Source organism: Leptosomus discolor, chromosome 6 (genome assembly GCF_034619465.1).
Source record: "Leptosomus discolor isolate bLepDis1 chromosome 6, bLepDis1.hap2, whole genome shotgun sequence".
Lineage (NCBI taxonomy): Eukaryota > Metazoa > Chordata > Aves > Leptosomiformes > Leptosomidae > Leptosomus > Leptosomus discolor.
In genome coordinates this window covers 8,497,010-8,515,953 of record NC_141396.1, presented here as the reverse complement: position 1 = coordinate 8,515,953, position 18,944 = coordinate 8,497,010, and the positions used below count along the sequence as shown (strand labels likewise).

Genomic DNA, 18,944 nt, shown 5'->3' with positions numbered 1-18,944 from the left:
CATGTGTGGTTCACTTTATACAAACAATCCTGAGTTGTTACAGTGAGTTATTCACTATGCAGAAGTCCAGCACATGGCAAAGAGCTGCAGGAGTCAAAATCTATGAAGCTTAATGTCAAATACTTGTCCCACTTTGAATTTTTTCAGTCTCTGAAGGAATCTTTTACAGAACTGCTAATCGTGTTGAATGGTCATTCTCAGACAGTGAGATGTACAGTTGGAGCCAGACTCGTCTTTCTAGGGAGAGCAGCTCCTTTGCCATAATTAGAGGCACTGAAGCACCCTCCACAAAACACTTTTGTTTCTTTAATAAGTAACGCTGAACTCTCTCCCAGCCTACAGCAGCTTTCTCAGTTTGAAACACAAAAGCAGTCAAGTCTCAAAAACTTCAAAGAAAGCTTTTCATTTTATTTTCTCCTTGATCCACTGATAGAGCAGTTCATTTTCTTGAATTTTGCAAAATGACTTTTTCACTCATCAGACCTGTGTAACAAATCACTGTCTCAATCATCAAATGTTCCCGTTTGACTCATCCGCTTTTCCTTTGGCCTTTGGATAGGAAGCTTCACTTCTGAAACATTTTCTAAATTCGCTTTGTGAAGTCTTCTCCCTTAGTCGCACTTTGTTCCATTTTAAAAAATAATTGCATTTCCTGCAACGTAATGTGCTAGTTTCAGGTTTTAAAATTTCGTCAAGACCCACATTTTCTTTCTTAGATAAAGCAATGTCTGTTCTTTAAAAACCGCCATTTCGTAGCACACTATCAGCTATAACATGGTGCTTTTTAAGTAGTAAATTCTATAACATTTTTCCCAGAATTCTCAGTTTCATTCTGCTAACTTAGAAACTTTTTTTACTAATAAGACATTTATACTCTCAAGTGTATTGTTTTGCTGTTTGCAGTCAAAGATTTTCTCTTTCTAATTTTTGATCTTTGCTCGTGCGGTCTATTCTAAGAGGGTATCTCTTCTGAGGAAAACACTTTAAGAAGACAGGACTGTCAATAGTCCTGATCTTTTCCAATGTTTGAAAGCCTGGAACGGTACGAAGTTCCATTCCTCCAGACTTTTTCTGACTCAAAGCAAATAGGCCAACTCCACATAGGTACTCCTTTTGGGGAATGCAGTTCATCCTTTTCAAGATGTAGGAACAAACCCTGTAATATGAATTATATTTTCAACTGAGTATATACATTTTCAGGTATACTATCCAATAACATACAAAACAGAAAGCTGCAGAAGCTTAGAGCATAGTAAAGTCATACACAAGAGCGTACAACGGGTTACATTACAATATTTGCTTCCTGAGACCAACTGGAACAGAAACACTGTCGTTTCACATTCTGAAACAGAAATACTGTCATTTTACATTAATGGTGAAATGCAGCTGAGTTGAGTCTGATCACTGTTACTTAAGTTTTATACAGTCAGCTTTACCATCTTCTGTATGATAGTGGATTTTAGCCTACTTCCTTAACCACGAAGATTAGGCACCAGTCTTCAAAAGAAAAATTAATCTAAGCAGATATAATAATTTAAAAGGATGGTGATCACTCCATTGAAAAGGGAAGGGGTAAAAAACCTAGCTCATGAACAGCACAAAATCAGTATAAAGCGCATGGTCCCAGAGAAATACAGAATGTCAGAGCTGTTTGTTCAAATTTCCCCAGACCTGGAGTCATAACCAATGTTTCACAAATGTGCACAAGTTTGACAAGATTCAGAGCATCACCTACCTCTTGCCTTGTCAAGTATTTTCTTTCTCCTGCTCCTACTGTGCTGCTTCTCTGCCTGCTCATTTCCACCTCCCATCTTTCCCATGTGGGCTCCCCCAGCCAGCTAACCCCTCTGCCCGAGGTCCACCCTTGCTCCCCCACCTTCTGCAGCCCAGACGTCCCACTGTCACCTCTTCCTCCTCAGCCACGTGCCGTCACTTCCCTCTGTGGTCTGGGGTTTCTTGCCTGACCCCCAGGGAGGCAGAGGCCGGAGGGCAGAGCCAAGGCCTGGCAGGGTGCAGAGTCCTGAGGGAGGGGCTGTGGCCTGGCCCAGCCTCACCTTCCTCCAGGGCACCCCCGCTTTAATCAACCAGCCCTTCGCCTTCCTCCAGGGCACCCCCGCTTTAATCAACCAGCCCTTCGCCTTCCTCCAGGGCATCCCCGCTTTAATCAACCAGCCCTTCGCCTTCCTCCAGGGCATCCCCGCTTTAATCAACCAGCCCTTCACCTTCCTCCAGGGCATCCCCACTTTAATCCTTCGCCTTCCGCCAGGGCATCCCCGCTTTAATCAACCAGCCCTTCGCCTTCCTCCAGGGCATCCCCACTTTAATCCTTTGCCTTCCTCCAGGGCATCCCCGCTTTAATCAACCAGCCCTTCGCCTTCCTCCAGGGCACCCCCGCTTTAATCAACCAGCCCTCCACAACTACTGCAAGACCGGGAGAGCCCACAGGCTCCACAAGAAGCTTGAAATGAACCTCGATGCTTTGTTCCAGCAAATCGAGTTCACAGAGAAGCAGGCGAGGGAGAAGAGGCACCTCATCCAACAAGGTCTGCCCCATGGCTGCCATCTTGTGGGTCCAGCAGCAGCACTGACCACACTTAATGGCCTCTCCATTTCCCAGGGGGGAAAGCAGGGCAGCCCCACAGTGCTGTCACAAGGGGAAGTTTGTCAGTGAAAGCTCAGCAGGCAGCCGGGCTCACTGCTTCTTGCCAATGGCGTGTTTTTATAAGAATGTAACTTTTACAAACATTCTTACAGGTTTTTGTTTTGTTGCAGCTAGATTCGACATAAATAGAAGTTATGAAAAAATTAACCAAATAAAAGAAGAGCTGAGCACTGCAAAAATAAAATTAGAAACGACGGTAAGCAGGCATGTTTATAGTATACATGATAATGAAATACATTCTATTGCAAATATATGACCTGTTCTTACAGGAGTAGATTCATAAACACTTCCAAGGAGTATGCTTCACCAACCAAATAACACAGCATTGAGAATACTTACACTGTACATTTCTGTAGTGAAAAAAGGTCTGTCAATGTCTTTTCCCTCTCACAAATCTCACCCTTCAGGCTGGCCCCTGGCTGTGTTCAGGGACGCACTCACCTCCGTGGTAGAAACATTCCAAGATAACGCTTCCAAAATGTGGAAGCACTGGAGAGAGCACATGTGCACATGAAAGTGACTCCTGCTCTGCAGCCAGAGCTCGGCAGGGACCACGCCAGGTCAGTCCATTCACAAGACTCATCCACCAGACGTCGGCTGGGGCACAGTAGCTGTTCGGGTATGGTGTGAGCGGCCCTCTCATCACAGTCCTGGAGCTTGTGATGGCACTTCCCTTCAGAGGCCCAGAAACCATTCCTCTGTTGCCCACTGCTCTTCATTAAAGGCCTTTCACCAAAAATATATGGAAACATTCCCTGTGTTTACTTCACAGGGTCTTGAGTCATGTGTTAAAGATCTTCCTGTGAGCATGGGCTCACTGTTAGGGCTTACAAAGCCTGGGAGTTTTTCTAGGGACACTGAAGACAGAAGAAAGTTCCTGAATCTGTTTAGTGTTTTTAAGATTTTGTTATGCTTTCCATTTAACCAAACGGCAGAAATGTTTTCAGCTTTAGCTTCCAGTTTTGCAGAGCTTTTCACCATTAATATCTCTGGTTACAAACGATTTAATAATCCATTTGCTTGTGCCTGAAAATGAAGTCTAAATATCATCCCCTGTGCTCTTAAGTATTTGCGCTGGCAGAATGTGTATGCACAACAGGAAAGCATATGGAGCCTCCTTTGAAGTCAGAACTGTTGTATTCTATAACTTAAACAAACATCTTCAAGAACCCTTGGGGGATTGCCTCACCTAGTTGTGAAAATAAACGTTTGGGGGATGATTTTCATCCTTCCAAATAAAGGCTTTTCTGCCTTTTGTAAAAGACTATGTAATATATATAATAAATGTCAACATTACTGTGAGGGGGTCAGAATAAAAGAGAACTCATTTACAAATCTTTACTGGCTGAAAATTGAGACTATAATCATGCAAAGAGCTATTTGTGTGCTTGCGTTTATGCGTGCCCCACAATCTCTGAGCCCCAAAGTGTTTTAAAATAACAACTTACTTAGCGAAAAGAGATTGTATCTGGGTGTTGCTTGTTAGGTGAAGTCCTTTGTAGTCTTGCTTATAAATTTATTTATGAACATTGTAATTTTATGTTTATACTACTAATTTGTTATTGATGCATTGTGATTTATAATCAAGGTTTATGTGGTAGGTACAGAAGGTCCCAAGAGTAGTGCCATTACTGTAAATGACTAATGGGAAGAGCTGAAGAACTATTCATAATTAAATCTTATGTGCTTTACCCACCAGGATTAATAATGTCCTGATGTCCACAAAAATACATTTTACTTGCTTGCCTAGTCTGACATTGATTCATTTATAGATAGGAAATGATAAAGAAATGCATTTCAATCAGACTGTATTTAGGTTTAAAGATTATATAGTTATTGAAATTTTTTAAAGTAATTTATTTTTCAGTACAGGAATTAAGTTTACTTATGCCTATAATAGTTAAGTAATTCAAATGATATTAAATAATGTTGTTCAGCTAATGCTGTTCATTTTGCCCTGCACCAAATAACTGCACTTCTTTATAAACATACATATCCAAGCACGTGCATGCACAGCATGTTACGCCTGACCAAGCAGATGAGACCGAGTTCAAAAGTGTTTTGACATCTATTTCACAGAGGCTGCCTGTGGTCAATCAAGGATTCCTAAGAAATGCTATTTTTTTCCTCTGTTCTGTAAAATCAGGTAGCATGTAATTAGAACCCAAATTATAGCATTTTGCTTTTCACAGCTCAATGATTTCTTAAAAAAAAATCTGTTGCAAATGCATAGATTAAGTTGACATCTTGCAGATGGAGAAACCACTGCAGCCAGCTATGTTCAGTAACATAAACTCAGTGGTATGAGACCATCTACGCTTTTTTAATTAATATGTAAAATAAATATTCCTGAGGCCAGCACTTCCTGGACACTTGGCGTGCTGGACATATCAGGGATAAGGAAAAAATCTGGTCCTTTCCTTTCCAACTCTCACATTCTAGTCTTAGGGCATTTGATTCCACTATGCTCCTCCTTTTTTGATCAGATTCGCTTCATCTGCACTCTCTCCAATATCATCTACATTATTTCATCTACATCTATTCATTTTTACCTCTGTAATATCACTATCATTTGGTCTTTTCTGCTTGTGCACACACAGTCATGTGTCAGCCTGACTATTCAGTTTACTTCCTGATACCTACCCTGTGCCTTTACAGTCTGTGGGCAATTCTGCTAACTTTACTTTCCATACTCACTGTTCTGAGTATTACAGTCTGAGTCATTCTCTTGACCTCTTTTTCTCCACTTCATCAGATGAATGATTCTCATCCTTTAAGACTCTTCAACGCTCAGCTGTTCCATATTTATCTGCTGTTATAGTTTATCCCACCATATATTTTAACTTAGGTTAGAAAATGATACAGTAGATGTGCTGGAAAATTGAGAAGAATTCACAAATTTTGAAAATTCAATAGTTGAACAGCATACCCTTCTATCAGATAAACTACTGTTTAAAATTTATAAAACTAAGAATAAAACTAGAGGCAAAACACAAGCTTGGGGCTTAGGTGGTTATGGTCAAACTTTCTTTAGCCAATGAGCTATTTTCCATTACACTTCCTTGGCTAAGAATTCCAGAAATTGTGCTCAGGAAAATGTGATCATATCCCTCCTTCCTTGGCATATGCAATAGTAACATTGTAGAGTTGATGATGTGTACAGCCATTCAGTCAAAACAATTATGTTGGACCCCTGCCCCTCTGATATTATTGTCTGATTTGTGATGAACTTTACACAATTACATGGAGAACACTATTATATTGCATAAAAGATTCCATGTGATCAATATTTTTTCTGGTTTTAACCTGAAAAAAATTTCTTCTAAACTGAGCAGACTTTAAAATGCCATTTTAAATGGACCTGCACTAAATGTGTCTTTTAAAGAAAGAATACTTTTCAAAAGCTTAGTGGTATATTGGAATATTATTGGAGGAAAAAAGAACTATTATGCTTTTGCTAGTCCAGCAGCTATGACAGCTGTGTTTTAACTGCACCAAGATCCTTATGTACAATATCAAAGTATATGTAACAATAGAACAATAACCTTACTTTATAATCTTTTTTTTTTTTTTTCTCTTGGAAGGTTCAGCATCTGTCTGAAAAACAGTTCTACGTACAAATTCTGAAGAAACGTGAAGATAGCTTAGAAAAACAGAAAGCTGAACTTATTAATCAAAAAGGCGGTCTTCTAAAAATCTTTGTATGTTTCCATCTATGGTATTCAGACAGCTCTTTTCTACTGTATAGGAGTAGTCAGCTTTAAAATTTGAAATTGTGGAAGAAGTCATGTTTTAAATTTGGAAAATAAAAAAGTTATTTTTTACTCTAGCATACTTAACAATGTAAATGTAGACAAATTCTCACTTTTAATTTAAACCATGACCTAAGGTAATGTATACTTCAGTTTATCTACAAAGCTGATTTAACATTCTTAACTTCGTTTTCTAATGTCTGCTGTTGTATGAGTGAACGTATTATTTCCTTTGTAAAAGAAAATTAGGAAAGTCTCACCTGAAATTGGTCTGTCTCATCCACAACAAACATATTGAGAAGGATCAAAGGAAAAAACTCAGGGAGACCAACACCACATTTTAGGAATTCTGACATACCACACAATCCCTTTGATGCTAGACACACCAAGCCACCACTTAAAAGGTAGCTGCTCGCAACATATACAGACCACAAGCTTTTCAGTTCTCTCATGTGCTAATCTGAGTATTGTCTTCCTCTCACTTCATTGTGAATCCTTGGATCTGTAGGTATCAAGAAATGCCACAGATGAGTAGTCTTCTCTGCATATGTATTTGTACTTTAAATCAGCAGAGCTAAATTTTAAACATTCAGTATGAATCACCAGTATTAACCCTAAATCTTTAGGCAGATATCCTTTTAATTAAGTAATATTTCTTCAGCATCCAAAGTATTCCCAATCCTAAGTATACAAAGAAAGAAAAATAAATATTATATGTATAATGGAAAAATTATTTAGCGAGAAATGCTAAATACCCTTTGAAGAAGTGTGAAGTTTCTTTTAATTTTAGCCAGTCACGTTTGATATATAGGTTATAGTTTCTTTTTTTCCTGTATATAGGGGTCATTTAATTTTATTTAATTTAAAAATCAGTTAAGATTTTTGTAAAGGAATTTAATATTGCCTTTCTCTTTAGAATAATTTTTCCAGAAAATGAAACAGTGACTTCCTACCAACTATAACTTTCTTGGCAGTTATTGAGGGAGTTAAAGTAAGCCTGCATACTGCAGAGGCATAAACAACCCCGTTACTTCATTTAATAACAATTCAAAAAGAAGAGCGGACATAATATGCCGTTGAATTTAAACAGAACTTTCTACTAATTTCAATAAAGAGTTGAACTGAAAAACTGCTAGCACAAGTCTCTAACAATGTGGTGGGGTGTTAAATGTTTTATTATTAAAAATATATCCTTCACATTTTCAGAAAAAACAAACCAAACAGGTTAAAACACTGACAAAATGGTAGAGCTGTAGACCATTTTCTCATTCTCATAGGTCAGGAAAAGTAAATATACTACATTTATACTACAAGTTTCAGGATAAATAACAACAGTGTGTTTCAGTCTGCCTAGCTTAACAAATATTTTCTTTTTTTCACCTGAAATTTCAATTTTCCCTTTCTTTTTTTCAGACAGATGCAAAGAGAAAAATGAGTGAAGAGGAAGATAGTTTTACTAGAGAAGTAACAGAGTTTAACAATGAGTATGGACTAACAAGTAACAGAGCTCTTCTGATTAAAAAAAAAGTCAAGACTGAATTAAATGTTTTAGAGAACGAGGCAGCTGTGTTGAAAAACGGTAAGTCTTATATAAAGCTATTTTGTCATGGATTACCAGAGAATGAATATAAATCAGTAAAATATAGCTGTGCGAAACAATCATTTTAATTCCATTCCTTAGGTGTCTGGAACTTCCTTTTAGCACTAAACTGAAAGAGTGTGATCTGACATACCACATTACACAAGCATAATTAAAGCCTCTTCTGTCCCCTGTCCTCTTCAGTCCTTTCTGACTATGAGCACTATGAGGAGAAGAAGCAGACCTGCAGAAGCAGCTTCCCATGTCTAACGACAACCAGCACAGAGGTGCACTGTCATCCATAACGTACTATATTAGGTTTGCGCTGAGCATAATCACATATGGTTGAGCTCTGCAAATTTCCTTAGCTTCAAAAGAATGATATGCACAGATGTCTTGTAGGACGGGTCTTTTACTGCCACAGCACAACTTTATCTTGGAGTTAAGATACAGAATAGAAGATTTATCGGAAGAGAGGGTTAGACTGAAAAGCAATCCTTCAGCAAGGAAATAGGAGTCATCATGGGTCACAAGCTGAACATGAGTCAATGACATCAGAATGCCAACACCACAGTGAGACATAAACATAATTCTGACCTCTAAGACATGCAAAAAAATCCTTCACTCTATTTAGGGCAGTTAAGCTCTTAGCTAGGGTACTGTGCATCTAGGTTTGGATGTTACATTTCAAGAAAAAATGTGGACCAGCTTGCGAGAGATCTGGAGAACATAAGAAGGAAAAAAACTAAAGAACTGGGTCTGTTTAACCTGTGAAGGAAAAGACTGATGGAAGATGGATATTAGTCTTCAAATCATGAAAAGATTCTGTGAAAATGAAATTAATATATTGTCCATACCTATAGTGAACTGAATAAAAAGTAACAAGTATAAACCACTACGAAGGGAGAATCTGGCCGGCTGTTTAGAAATCTAAGAGCAGTGAACAACTGAAACACTCTGCCTTAGAAGATTCCATTACCAAAGGAATTAGGAGTCTCCATTTCCAAAGGTCTTTAAAAACAGGTTAGACAAGCATCTGTCAGAAATGACAGAGGTACAGCTGATCCTGCCTTCAGAAGGAGCAATGCAGTAGAGCACACCTCACAATCCTTTCCAGTCTCATGACCCTATGATCCATCAAGTGCCAGCACTTTGAATTCTCAATATCTGAAGTAAACTTACTGACATGGGACTATCCATCTGTGTTGGTACTTGGTGGTACCTTCTTCCTGTATTTCCCGTAGATTCTGACCTACAGCTGAAAGAAAGTCTGTATTCAGTGGCATCTGTTACTTTTAATGATTAATTTTTACATATTCAGGCAGATCTGATTAGTCCAATGATCAGGAGGACATGAAAGGCAATTAACATTCCTCTCTAGGTTCAGTTGCTGGCTTAATTCAATCCTTTTAAGTTGCCTTTCTGTCTGCTACAGTCCTGACCACACTGACAACACTAAAAAGTTTAAGTAACTCACAACAAGGAAATTATGTGAGGACCTCCTGTTGTCAGGGAAACAATCACAATTAGTTCCAGATGCTGTCAATGGTCAGGTTCAAATGTCCATGATGCTAACAAAATAAGGGGTTTTTTTTTAGTCCTGCTGAGAGGTGTCTGTTCACAACCTATTCAATAAGTCATCTTGCTTTATAGCTGAGGTAACTCTAAAGCAAAACATTCTTTTTATGCTCAGTCAACAAAATACGTCAAACATCTCAATAACATTAAAAGAAACATTTTCTTTCATAGTTATGAACACATTATATGGTATATAGTTTCCTGTGAACTGAGTTTTATAGGACTGGTTTTAGTCATTTTTAGTTTTATATTTAAGGTTCTTTTTGACTAGCTGAAGATTGGTAGAAGTACTTAAGAATATTTAAGATTATATCATGAAGACTAAAACAGCAATGCATTTTAATTTAAAATATATTTTTTTTCCTAGAAATGGAGTCAATGGAACAAAAAAATGTTCAGTTAAATGCACTGCAGCTGCAGAAGAATGAATTAAAGCAGGATTTATTTACTCTCCAAAGCGAACTCAAAGGTGTGCCTGATAATCACTTGTTATGATAATTATTTGTGGCTTGACAAATGCTTCTGAAAAATCGTTTCTGTCAAGTTCCTTTTTTCAAGAAAAACAAATCATAGAAATAAGATTTTAATATATTTTTACATTATGTAATACGTCATTTTTAAAAATGGTTATAATAAATATTATGGATTTTAATAAGATTTATTTTAGATGTCAGTGATACGAGGTCTTCAAATTTGCTGAAACATTAGCTATAAATATGAAAAAGAAATTTTTACTTTTGCTTGTAAATCCTGTATTTAAATAGAGAATTTATTGTTTCAAAGTGAACTTAAAATCAGTATCAATAATGTTTAAAACCCATCAAACATAATCAAAGAATGTCACTAAAATTCACATGTTTAACAACCAACATGGCTTGGACTGATAAAAGACAGGTTTAGCCTAGGTGTTAAACCTCTGAGTTTTAAATTCAACTACCCTCTCTTTACTGACATTTGTGAGTTTGTGTATAAAAGTCTGTGTATAAAAAAAGAAGCCTACGCACAAAGCTGGGAGGAATGTGCTGAATACACAGGAACCCCTATAAAAGGAAAAACTAAAAAGATACAGAGGGAACCAGGAAAGGTTCTATGTCAAAGGTGATCACAAGCAATAAGGATGATTTTGAAATTCAAATTAAAAAAAAATATAACCTAGAAATGGTTTAATAGCTTTTTTACAAATGTCTAAATAACATGCCACAGTTAGAGAACTAAGACAGGCCGTATATACGGTCATAAGTTGTTTGGGAAAAGGAACACAATTTTCTAGAAGATTGCAATATGCACACCAATTACACTAATAAAATAACTCATGTTCTTTATTCAGATACCTTTACCCTACAAACAGTTTCTTAAAGAAATATTAGAAAAGATAAATATAGAAAATGTATAGAAATATAGAAAATAAATATAGAAAATTTAGGAAGTCTTTGAATATGGATGATTAATATATATATTTATAAGGTAATTTTTATTTTATATTTAGACCTTGAGAAAGAAATCAAGGAGGCTGAAAGAATGACAAAAGATTTACAAGCAGAAAAAGTCCAAGTCACTGAAAAACCTCGGACTGATCCTGAATGTTTAAGGTAAGAGTCTCACGTTAATAAGTTCCTGAATTTAATTTTAAGTCTGTAACTGCAGACCAGTCCTGGTGGCAATGACTATTATACCTTTCTCGCAAAACGTTCCTTTGAAATCAGAAGAATCGGTCATTTTTATTACAGAGCACGAATTCCTGTTGTTTATTACAGCCTTTCACCCTCACATGCGTACTCCAATGAACTAAAAACTGAAAGTGTTTGCAAGAAAGTCAGTCAAACTTGGAGGAAGAGTAAAAGACTGCTTCTTGGGTGGACAGCCAGTTAAGTTTTTGTAAAAATAGTGGTGGCACACAGAGTACTGATGAACTACCCAATGTTCTATGTACTTCTGCTGACTGGCTGTACAGCCTTCCCAAAGCCTGACTGCAACAGAATGGATGGACCACAATACCCGCCTTGGGTCAGGTGGGCCTTGTATTGAGGCTGCTAAATATAGATTGGTTTTCTTCATGATCTCTACCATCAGTTCTAGCTTGCCTTCTAGTTAAGCTAGTTTAGAACAAAATTCTGAAGATTTAACCAAGACAGAAAACCTTGCACAGTGTCCCTTAATAGTGAATTATTACTTCTCAGGGACTGAGTGATATTGACTCATTACTTATCAGTTTCCTTAAGTGTGACGTTTGCGCTTTCACTACACAGAAAATAATGTCATGTTTTCAACAAAAAATCTTCCAATGCAGAAAGCCCCGTATCACAGAATTAACCATCTTTTTCCTATTTTACAGTGTTCTGGATATTTAAAAATATTTGATAGACAATGCAAAGGCACTCTTCCTAGAAAAGCTGGTCCAAAATATTCTCTAACAGAAATTGTTAGGCAAAACACAACTTCTGTTACCATCATGGGTTTTTCTTCCTAGACATGTCTAGTTTTTGACAGAAGTAAATAAATATGGTATTTCTTTTCTGAAAACTTTCAATGGAAAAATAAAATTTTGCAGGGAACCCTGAGCATTTTTCTGAAAGATGATGTGGTAATGGCCCGTTTTTTGCTGAATATCAGTCTTTGAAAGAAAATGATATATCAGCCCTATTACTAACTCTCTTCAAACTCCTACATAGTGTTGAGACATGGCCAAAATTCCCTCAGCATAAAAATTAATTAGCTCACGATTCTGCATACAGTAGCAAAAACTTTGCATTTAACATGTACATAGGAGACACAATGTAAATAATAATACCAGCAGCAATTCTGTAAGACAGCATGTTATAATTCACACTTTTACATTATTCATTCCATCGTGATATATTAGGTTTTGTGATACATGAGGCTGTCAGCTTCCTTCTAAATAACATACTTCCCTTGGAGTAGTTCACTGCCATGATGCCACTTAATATCCAAATTGGTGTAATTACTTTTCTGTAACAGGTTTCCTGTGTGTAAGGCACAGAATTAGCAAACGTTGTATTACTGATCCCCAGTTCTGCCACTGATTGCTGTGAGATCCTAGGCAAATCATTCAAATCTGTCTTTCTGTGTAGTGAAATTAACTCACAGCTCTGTGGAACAATACTTTGATTTTATCCAGGTGGAAAACACAGCGGTGGATAAAACATACTAAATTCTACTAACTGCAAAACCAGCAAGCGTCATTTACAACTAAGGAAAGGAGAATGATGAGATTTTTTTTTTTAATTTCATAAAATGCCTCATTTTATGGTCAAGATAAGCTTATATTATTTGATAATTGCATGTAGTGCAAAATATAAAGTGCTCCTACTGCTATTACTGCTGTCACAAAAACCAAGCGTTCCTTGAAGTATAATAATATATTGAAGAAATTTTCTTTACATTGAAATATTTTTTTCATTTCAGATACTGGACAAATTTTGGACAGATGTACCTAAATCATACTTTTATCTTGCACTTTTTTTTGATCAGAAAATCTCAATGCTTTGTACAGCGAGACAGTCCTAAATAAGTTAACTAAGATGCCAGAAGCAGCATAGCTATGTTACTGTACTTCCATGTCATCACTAATACATTCTGCTTTTCGGCAGAGCCAAGCAGACAATCCTTATTTGTCTATTTCTGTATGTCATAACACTTTGCTGTTTAGAATTATCCCAAACCTTATTGGACTCATACAACTCCGTCAATTCTTTTTTTTTTCTTTTTCTTTTTCTTCTTTTTTTTTACCAAAACTTACTCATCACTTCTTAGTTTGGACTACTGAATTAAGAAAATGAAAGGGAATTAGCAGTATTACATGCTATAAATAATACTGTATATAAATAGTCCCCCTGGAGGTACCTCCTGATGGCCCTCCAGTACCTACAAGGAGGTCATCAAGAAGATGGAGCCAGGATCTGCACAAGGCTGCACAGTGGGAGAGCAAAAGGCAAAAAACAGAAGTTGAGACAAGAGAGGTTTAGAATTAATTTAAGGGAAAACTTTTTTATCGTGAGGATGGTACTGCAAAGGAAAAGGTTGCCCATAGAGGTTCCATAGTTTTCATCCTTGACTGTTTTCAGACTTGACGGGATAAAACCCTGAGTAACCTGGTCTGACCTTATGTCTGACCCTGCTTTGAGAAGGACATTGGGCTAGATGACCTCCTGCCATCTCTTCCAGTCTGAAGTATCCAATGAACCAATTATCATTGTGGATTACACAGCCCATAGATCAATACATATGCACTGGCTTGTGCCTACACTACTCAGCGGCAGCATTATCTGCAACAAACCGGTCATCTCCACACTGCCTAGCATTTGGTGAGATCATACCTACTCTGGTCCCTTTGTAGTGTCTCCATGACTTTAAGATATAATATCATGTATATACGCATATTTTCCATTCAAAATGCATGAAATACTTAAAGGAGTTCTATCCAGCACAGCAGAGCACTGGTTCAAACTGGTAATACCTAGCACGTGCGTTGCACGCCCTGTGATGTGCCACAGCAGTATTTGAAAGAACACAGCTGCTGCAGCACAGCACATGCTGATGCCGCCCATGCCAACGGTCTCTCTGGAGCAGATCCTTGAGCAACCTATCCTGCCCACACCTGTGGATGTTCTCTGAAGGGAATCTGAGAATAAAGAATTCATGCAGTCTCAGGGAGAAAAACTGATGTACCATGCACCTGGGGTGAACCAGGAAACCCTCTTGACAGTCTTCATACACATTTGGCACTTGCAAATACCTTTTGCAACCAAAGTGCCATTAAAGCAATCTTACATCTAGTAGTAAGTAGTCCAGATAGTGTATATCTTAACAGGAGTCAGTTTTGGTCATGTTAAAATCAATGTGATTGAACCTGCTCTGTACAAGAAACAGTCCCTTTTAGACTAACAAGATAAGATTTTTTTCCCCATACATAATCTATTACAAGAAAAGAATTTTTGTTTTTACTGAAAATCATAGTTAGTATATAAAAAGAAAAATATTTTTACACAAGTAATTTTTTTTCTATGAAATAAGCACAAAATTTGATTCTATTTGTACAGAGCAGGAAACCACACTGCTCTTGAAATGGCAAAAATACCATTGTTTTTAATGCTTCCTTAGAACAAATGTGAGAGACACTCAGTGTCAATAACCTGATATATGTAGCTCCCAGATCACCCTGTAAGTCTGTTATTGTATCACATACCTAGTCCCAGCTTAAAAATCAATATCAAAAGTAGCTAGCAAGGCAAGAATCTTCTGTTACAATTAAGTATATATCTTAAGGTAAATTGCATTTCAGCTGAAGAGTGTAGCCAGCTAATTCAAATTACAGCAATTCATCTTTGATCTGAGAAAAATGGGCTATACCACGTCTGCAATTTCATAAAATTTCTCCCAAATCCATCAAAGAATTACAAAAGGTCATGAGAAGCACACACCAGTAATTCCAACAGCTGTTGGTGCTGCAGTTATAGGCTTGTTCTAATACACATCAGATACAGGAAGAAACTAACCAGAATTTGAATGTTAAGCACAGATATAGTTAAGGATAAGACACTGTACCCCATTCCTCAAAGCAGACACCCTGGGAATTCTAAGTCTCATCATACACATGTCTAATTCAGAGAAACATTTAAGAGGGCTTTTTCTTTTTCTTTTTCTTTTTTTTTTTTTTTTTTTAGAAAAAGCCTGCAATTAAAATCAAAACCCTTATTTTAATAATCTGTTCTGCCAATGTCAACCCCAAACACAAAACAGCGGTGTCTTTAGCATCAGCTGTCTTGAGTTACATTTCCCTGGCAGGTAGCAAGTAGCATCACTTAAGTGGAACAATACGTGAGTCAAGCAGAGACTAACTGATACCAGTGAATTCCTAGCTATGTCATGTCGCTACTATATTAATTTTAACTACTTATTATATTAATTATGTATCTTCTTTCACATTTTAATTTTATATTTGTGTTGCCTTAAGTAAAGCTACCTAGAAATAATTTTAATTAAAGTTTATTTAGACTAAGAACAGACCTAAAGGTTGACTAAGGATAAAATGTTTCTCTGAAACCTAAATTTCCATTCTACTTCAGAAAAGCGGTAGCAGAAGGGAAATACATGAAGTCAGCTTACTTTGTAAATAGTTCAAGGCTTTCTATACCTGCCTAATTCCTGAAAATATGGTGTTGCTTCTTATACTTCATAATACAGAAAAAGAAACTCTGTTATGAAAATTAGGAAGCAAAAAGCAATGCTTTCTTTAATACAAATCATACAGGAAATGTGTTCATTAGAGCTGAACGAATGTTTCACACTAACAGCGGACTGCCTAAGGCCGTGCATGCTTCTGGTGTTTAAAGAAAAATATTTGCAATTTAATTTTATGTTAAAATTTATAATCAGGAACTATCAATCTCTGGACTAATATCTGTGGTTCAAAATGAGGTTTTTAATTACAATCTCCTCATTGATTTTTTTAAGCTTCTCTTTTTAATAGCAGTGTCTAGTGGAACTATTATAGTTTGAAAAATGGTAAAATAGGTTTCCATTATAAATTGCAGTATGGATTTACAAAAAGTAGATCAAATCTAACCAATGATATCTTTCTTTGATAAGACAACCGATTGGTTAGACAAAGAAAATGCAAATGCCATCCATCTAGACATTAGTAAAGTATTTGATGTTTTTCCACATGGGAATTACTAGATAACCTGGGGAAAACATATTAAAAATTTTGAGTGAATAAGGAAATGACTAATAGTAACTGTAGTAATAGTTCTGAAAAAAAGAAATTTGGAGGCTGGAAGAAGGTAACTACAGTCACAGCTGGTCTTGCTTAGTGTTTTAAATAATGACTTTGGAATAGAAAGTGCTTTAAGATGATAGTGTAAAACAATTTAAAAACTCTAGGCCTTGTAGACTGTAGTGACTAAAGAAGAGAAGGAATATAACTATACACAGTGCAAGTTTATGTACTTGTACAAAACTAAGGACTTCAATAATAGGTATCTGAAAACAATGCCTGAGCATTCATATGTAATGAAAGGACAACAGTAAACATCGTAAGTAAATATAGCTGTGGAAAAGATAAAAGCAAGAGGTATTTCCAAGAAAAAACAGGAGGGTGTAAGAATACTGCATACAAATCTCACCTACTTTTCAAGAAAGATGCATTCAACCTGGAAGATGAACTGAGAATGGAGAGCCTATAATGCAGAAGGAAACAAGAACATTTCTAAATCCTTTCTAGCTCTGAGAAAATTATATAGCTCACATGCAACAAAGCAGTACAGTATAGAGGTACTAATTTCAGCAATACGGTGGCCATATTTATACATCCAGATCAAGATTTAATTTTCCCCATACAATAGAAAAATCAAGATACTTGAACTAGGAGGATCATTGACCCATATTTATTTTCCCTCCCTTTCAACAGGAATCAAACCACCAGAAATACATTTAAGTTTTGATGTCTCTGATGCTTGTAAATTCTTTTCTTTCTTGTTCTTACACTTCCTATGGAAAACAGTCCATATAACTTAGGTTTGCTGGCTACACAAAACCAAATCTCATCCTAAATGTGCAGTTTGATTCAGTGTGCCTTAACCTTTCCATGCTTATTCATCTGTGACAATGTATTCTTTAAAGACTTCTTGTGATGTTTTATGTATTTCAGGAATATAAATTTAAACAACAACAAAAACCAAACCAAACCACACCAAACCACACCGTTCAAGGCCTAGAACTATTTTTATAAATAGTTGCGCGATAGCATTCACAAAACTCAAGGTTTAATCAATGATAATTATTTACTTTACAATCAGCATTTGATCCAGAACAGTAAAAGCTGAAATCTTATTTTACCTAAGGTATTTCCCTTTATTTTCATTTACATTTAATTATGTAGCCTAGTACCCTGTTCGCTTTCATGTTTCATCTTCTTGCTAGCATTTATTATCACTACTAGATCACTTCCTTAATTTTTATTCTATTTCTGCTTCATCAAGCATATATTTTTATAATTTATTTGTTCAGCTCAAGTGCTTGGGTTTATGTTTTGAGATACTGAATTCCATTTAGGACCCATTTTCTCACTTCCTCAATCAATTGATAATAGTCTGAAATTTATTGACTTCTTCAGCTGTATCAATAGCATTTTCTATTTAGTAGTGTCAGCAAATTGTAAATACCCAGCAAAATCTTGCTCTCCCTACAGGAACATACACACTAATTTAGTCCCAGTACTGAACTGAGACTGAATGACCTCAATGAGCTAGCTCTACTTTGGCTTGAGATAGTAAACCAAAGTCTTAAAACCTTGATAACTGTTTCTCTTCACCTTTATGATAAAATTCAGGAAAATCAACATACCTACGCTCAAGTTTATATAAAATCTCTTAGGAAACTTCATTTTGTACCATAAATTCTATGCCCTGTATATCAGTGTCAAGCAATTCCATTTTATAATACACTCCAATGTTTTCCCTTGCATTTATGGTTAAAAAAAAAAAAAAATAGTGGCCATAAACAAGGCAAAAAAAGGAAGGAAAGTAAGATTAAAATGTTTTACTTGTCTCAGCAAAACACAACCAAGAGACAGGCTGCTCCTTCTCCAACTCCAACTGTAAGCAGGTAGGGTCTTTCATCCCCACTTAGAAAAAAAAAAAGGTTCTAAAAGGACATATTCACCCTGCCTTGTACACAAACTATTTCTTCTTTGAGACCTCTTTACATAAAATTATTCTTGGAACGCAAGTTTTGGCTTCTGAAATCTTGATCCAGTAATTTGAATCTGTGGATGATTTTCTGAGAAACTTATTTGACAATAACATTATTTTGAACATAGTTCAGTTAATAATACCAGTGTGTATTGATTTCACAATTATTTTGCTTATTTGCCTTCTGCATATACAGCTAAAATTCAAGAAAAGTGCGTATCAACCACAAATGGCAATGACATTTAATAGCTGTGCTCATTTCAAAGCTGCAAAATCGATTGTCTTCAGTGATCTCCTCCTTCTTCATCTCTTTGTCACTTCTGGCATTCAAGAGTAATGGAAAACGGACCACTGATAGCAGAGCTCAGTCTAGGGCAAGCTAGCATCCAAAAAAATGCTGATGCTGTTGTCCTAACTACTTGAGTTAAGGCTAGGTTTTCCTATCTCTATTTATCTTGAATGCTTTTCGAAGGCGTAGTCAAATCTCCTTTCACAAATACAGCATTTCAACTCCAGTTTTTCATTGGAGCCTATTACCTGTGATGCTGTAACTTACCAACATAGTGTTAATTCAGTGCCATGACTTTTAAGAGATATATTTTATTGTCATCAAGGAGACCAAAATGCTAAAAATAAAACAAAAACAAAGGATGCAGAGGGCCAAA

General features: G+C 36.4%; 1 protein-coding gene across 1 annotated transcript in view; it reads left to right on the top strand.

The window, feature by feature from the left end:
• The first annotated feature begins 2,708 nt into the window (after positions 1 to 2,708).
• LOC104342646 (pancreatic lipase-related protein 2) overlaps positions 2,709 to 18,944 on the top strand; it is a 59,092-nt gene continuing 42,856 nt past the window's right edge. Inside the window, exons 1-4 of the mRNA XM_086466853.1 lie at positions 2,709 to 2,858; positions 6,247 to 6,363; positions 7,828 to 7,993; positions 11,058 to 11,160. Of these exons, the coding sequence (XP_086322979.1) occupies positions 2,709 to 2,858; positions 6,247 to 6,363; positions 7,828 to 7,993; positions 11,058 to 11,160 (536 nt within the window). The remainder of the gene's footprint in view (positions 2,859 to 6,246; positions 6,364 to 7,827; positions 7,994 to 11,057; positions 11,161 to 18,944) is intronic.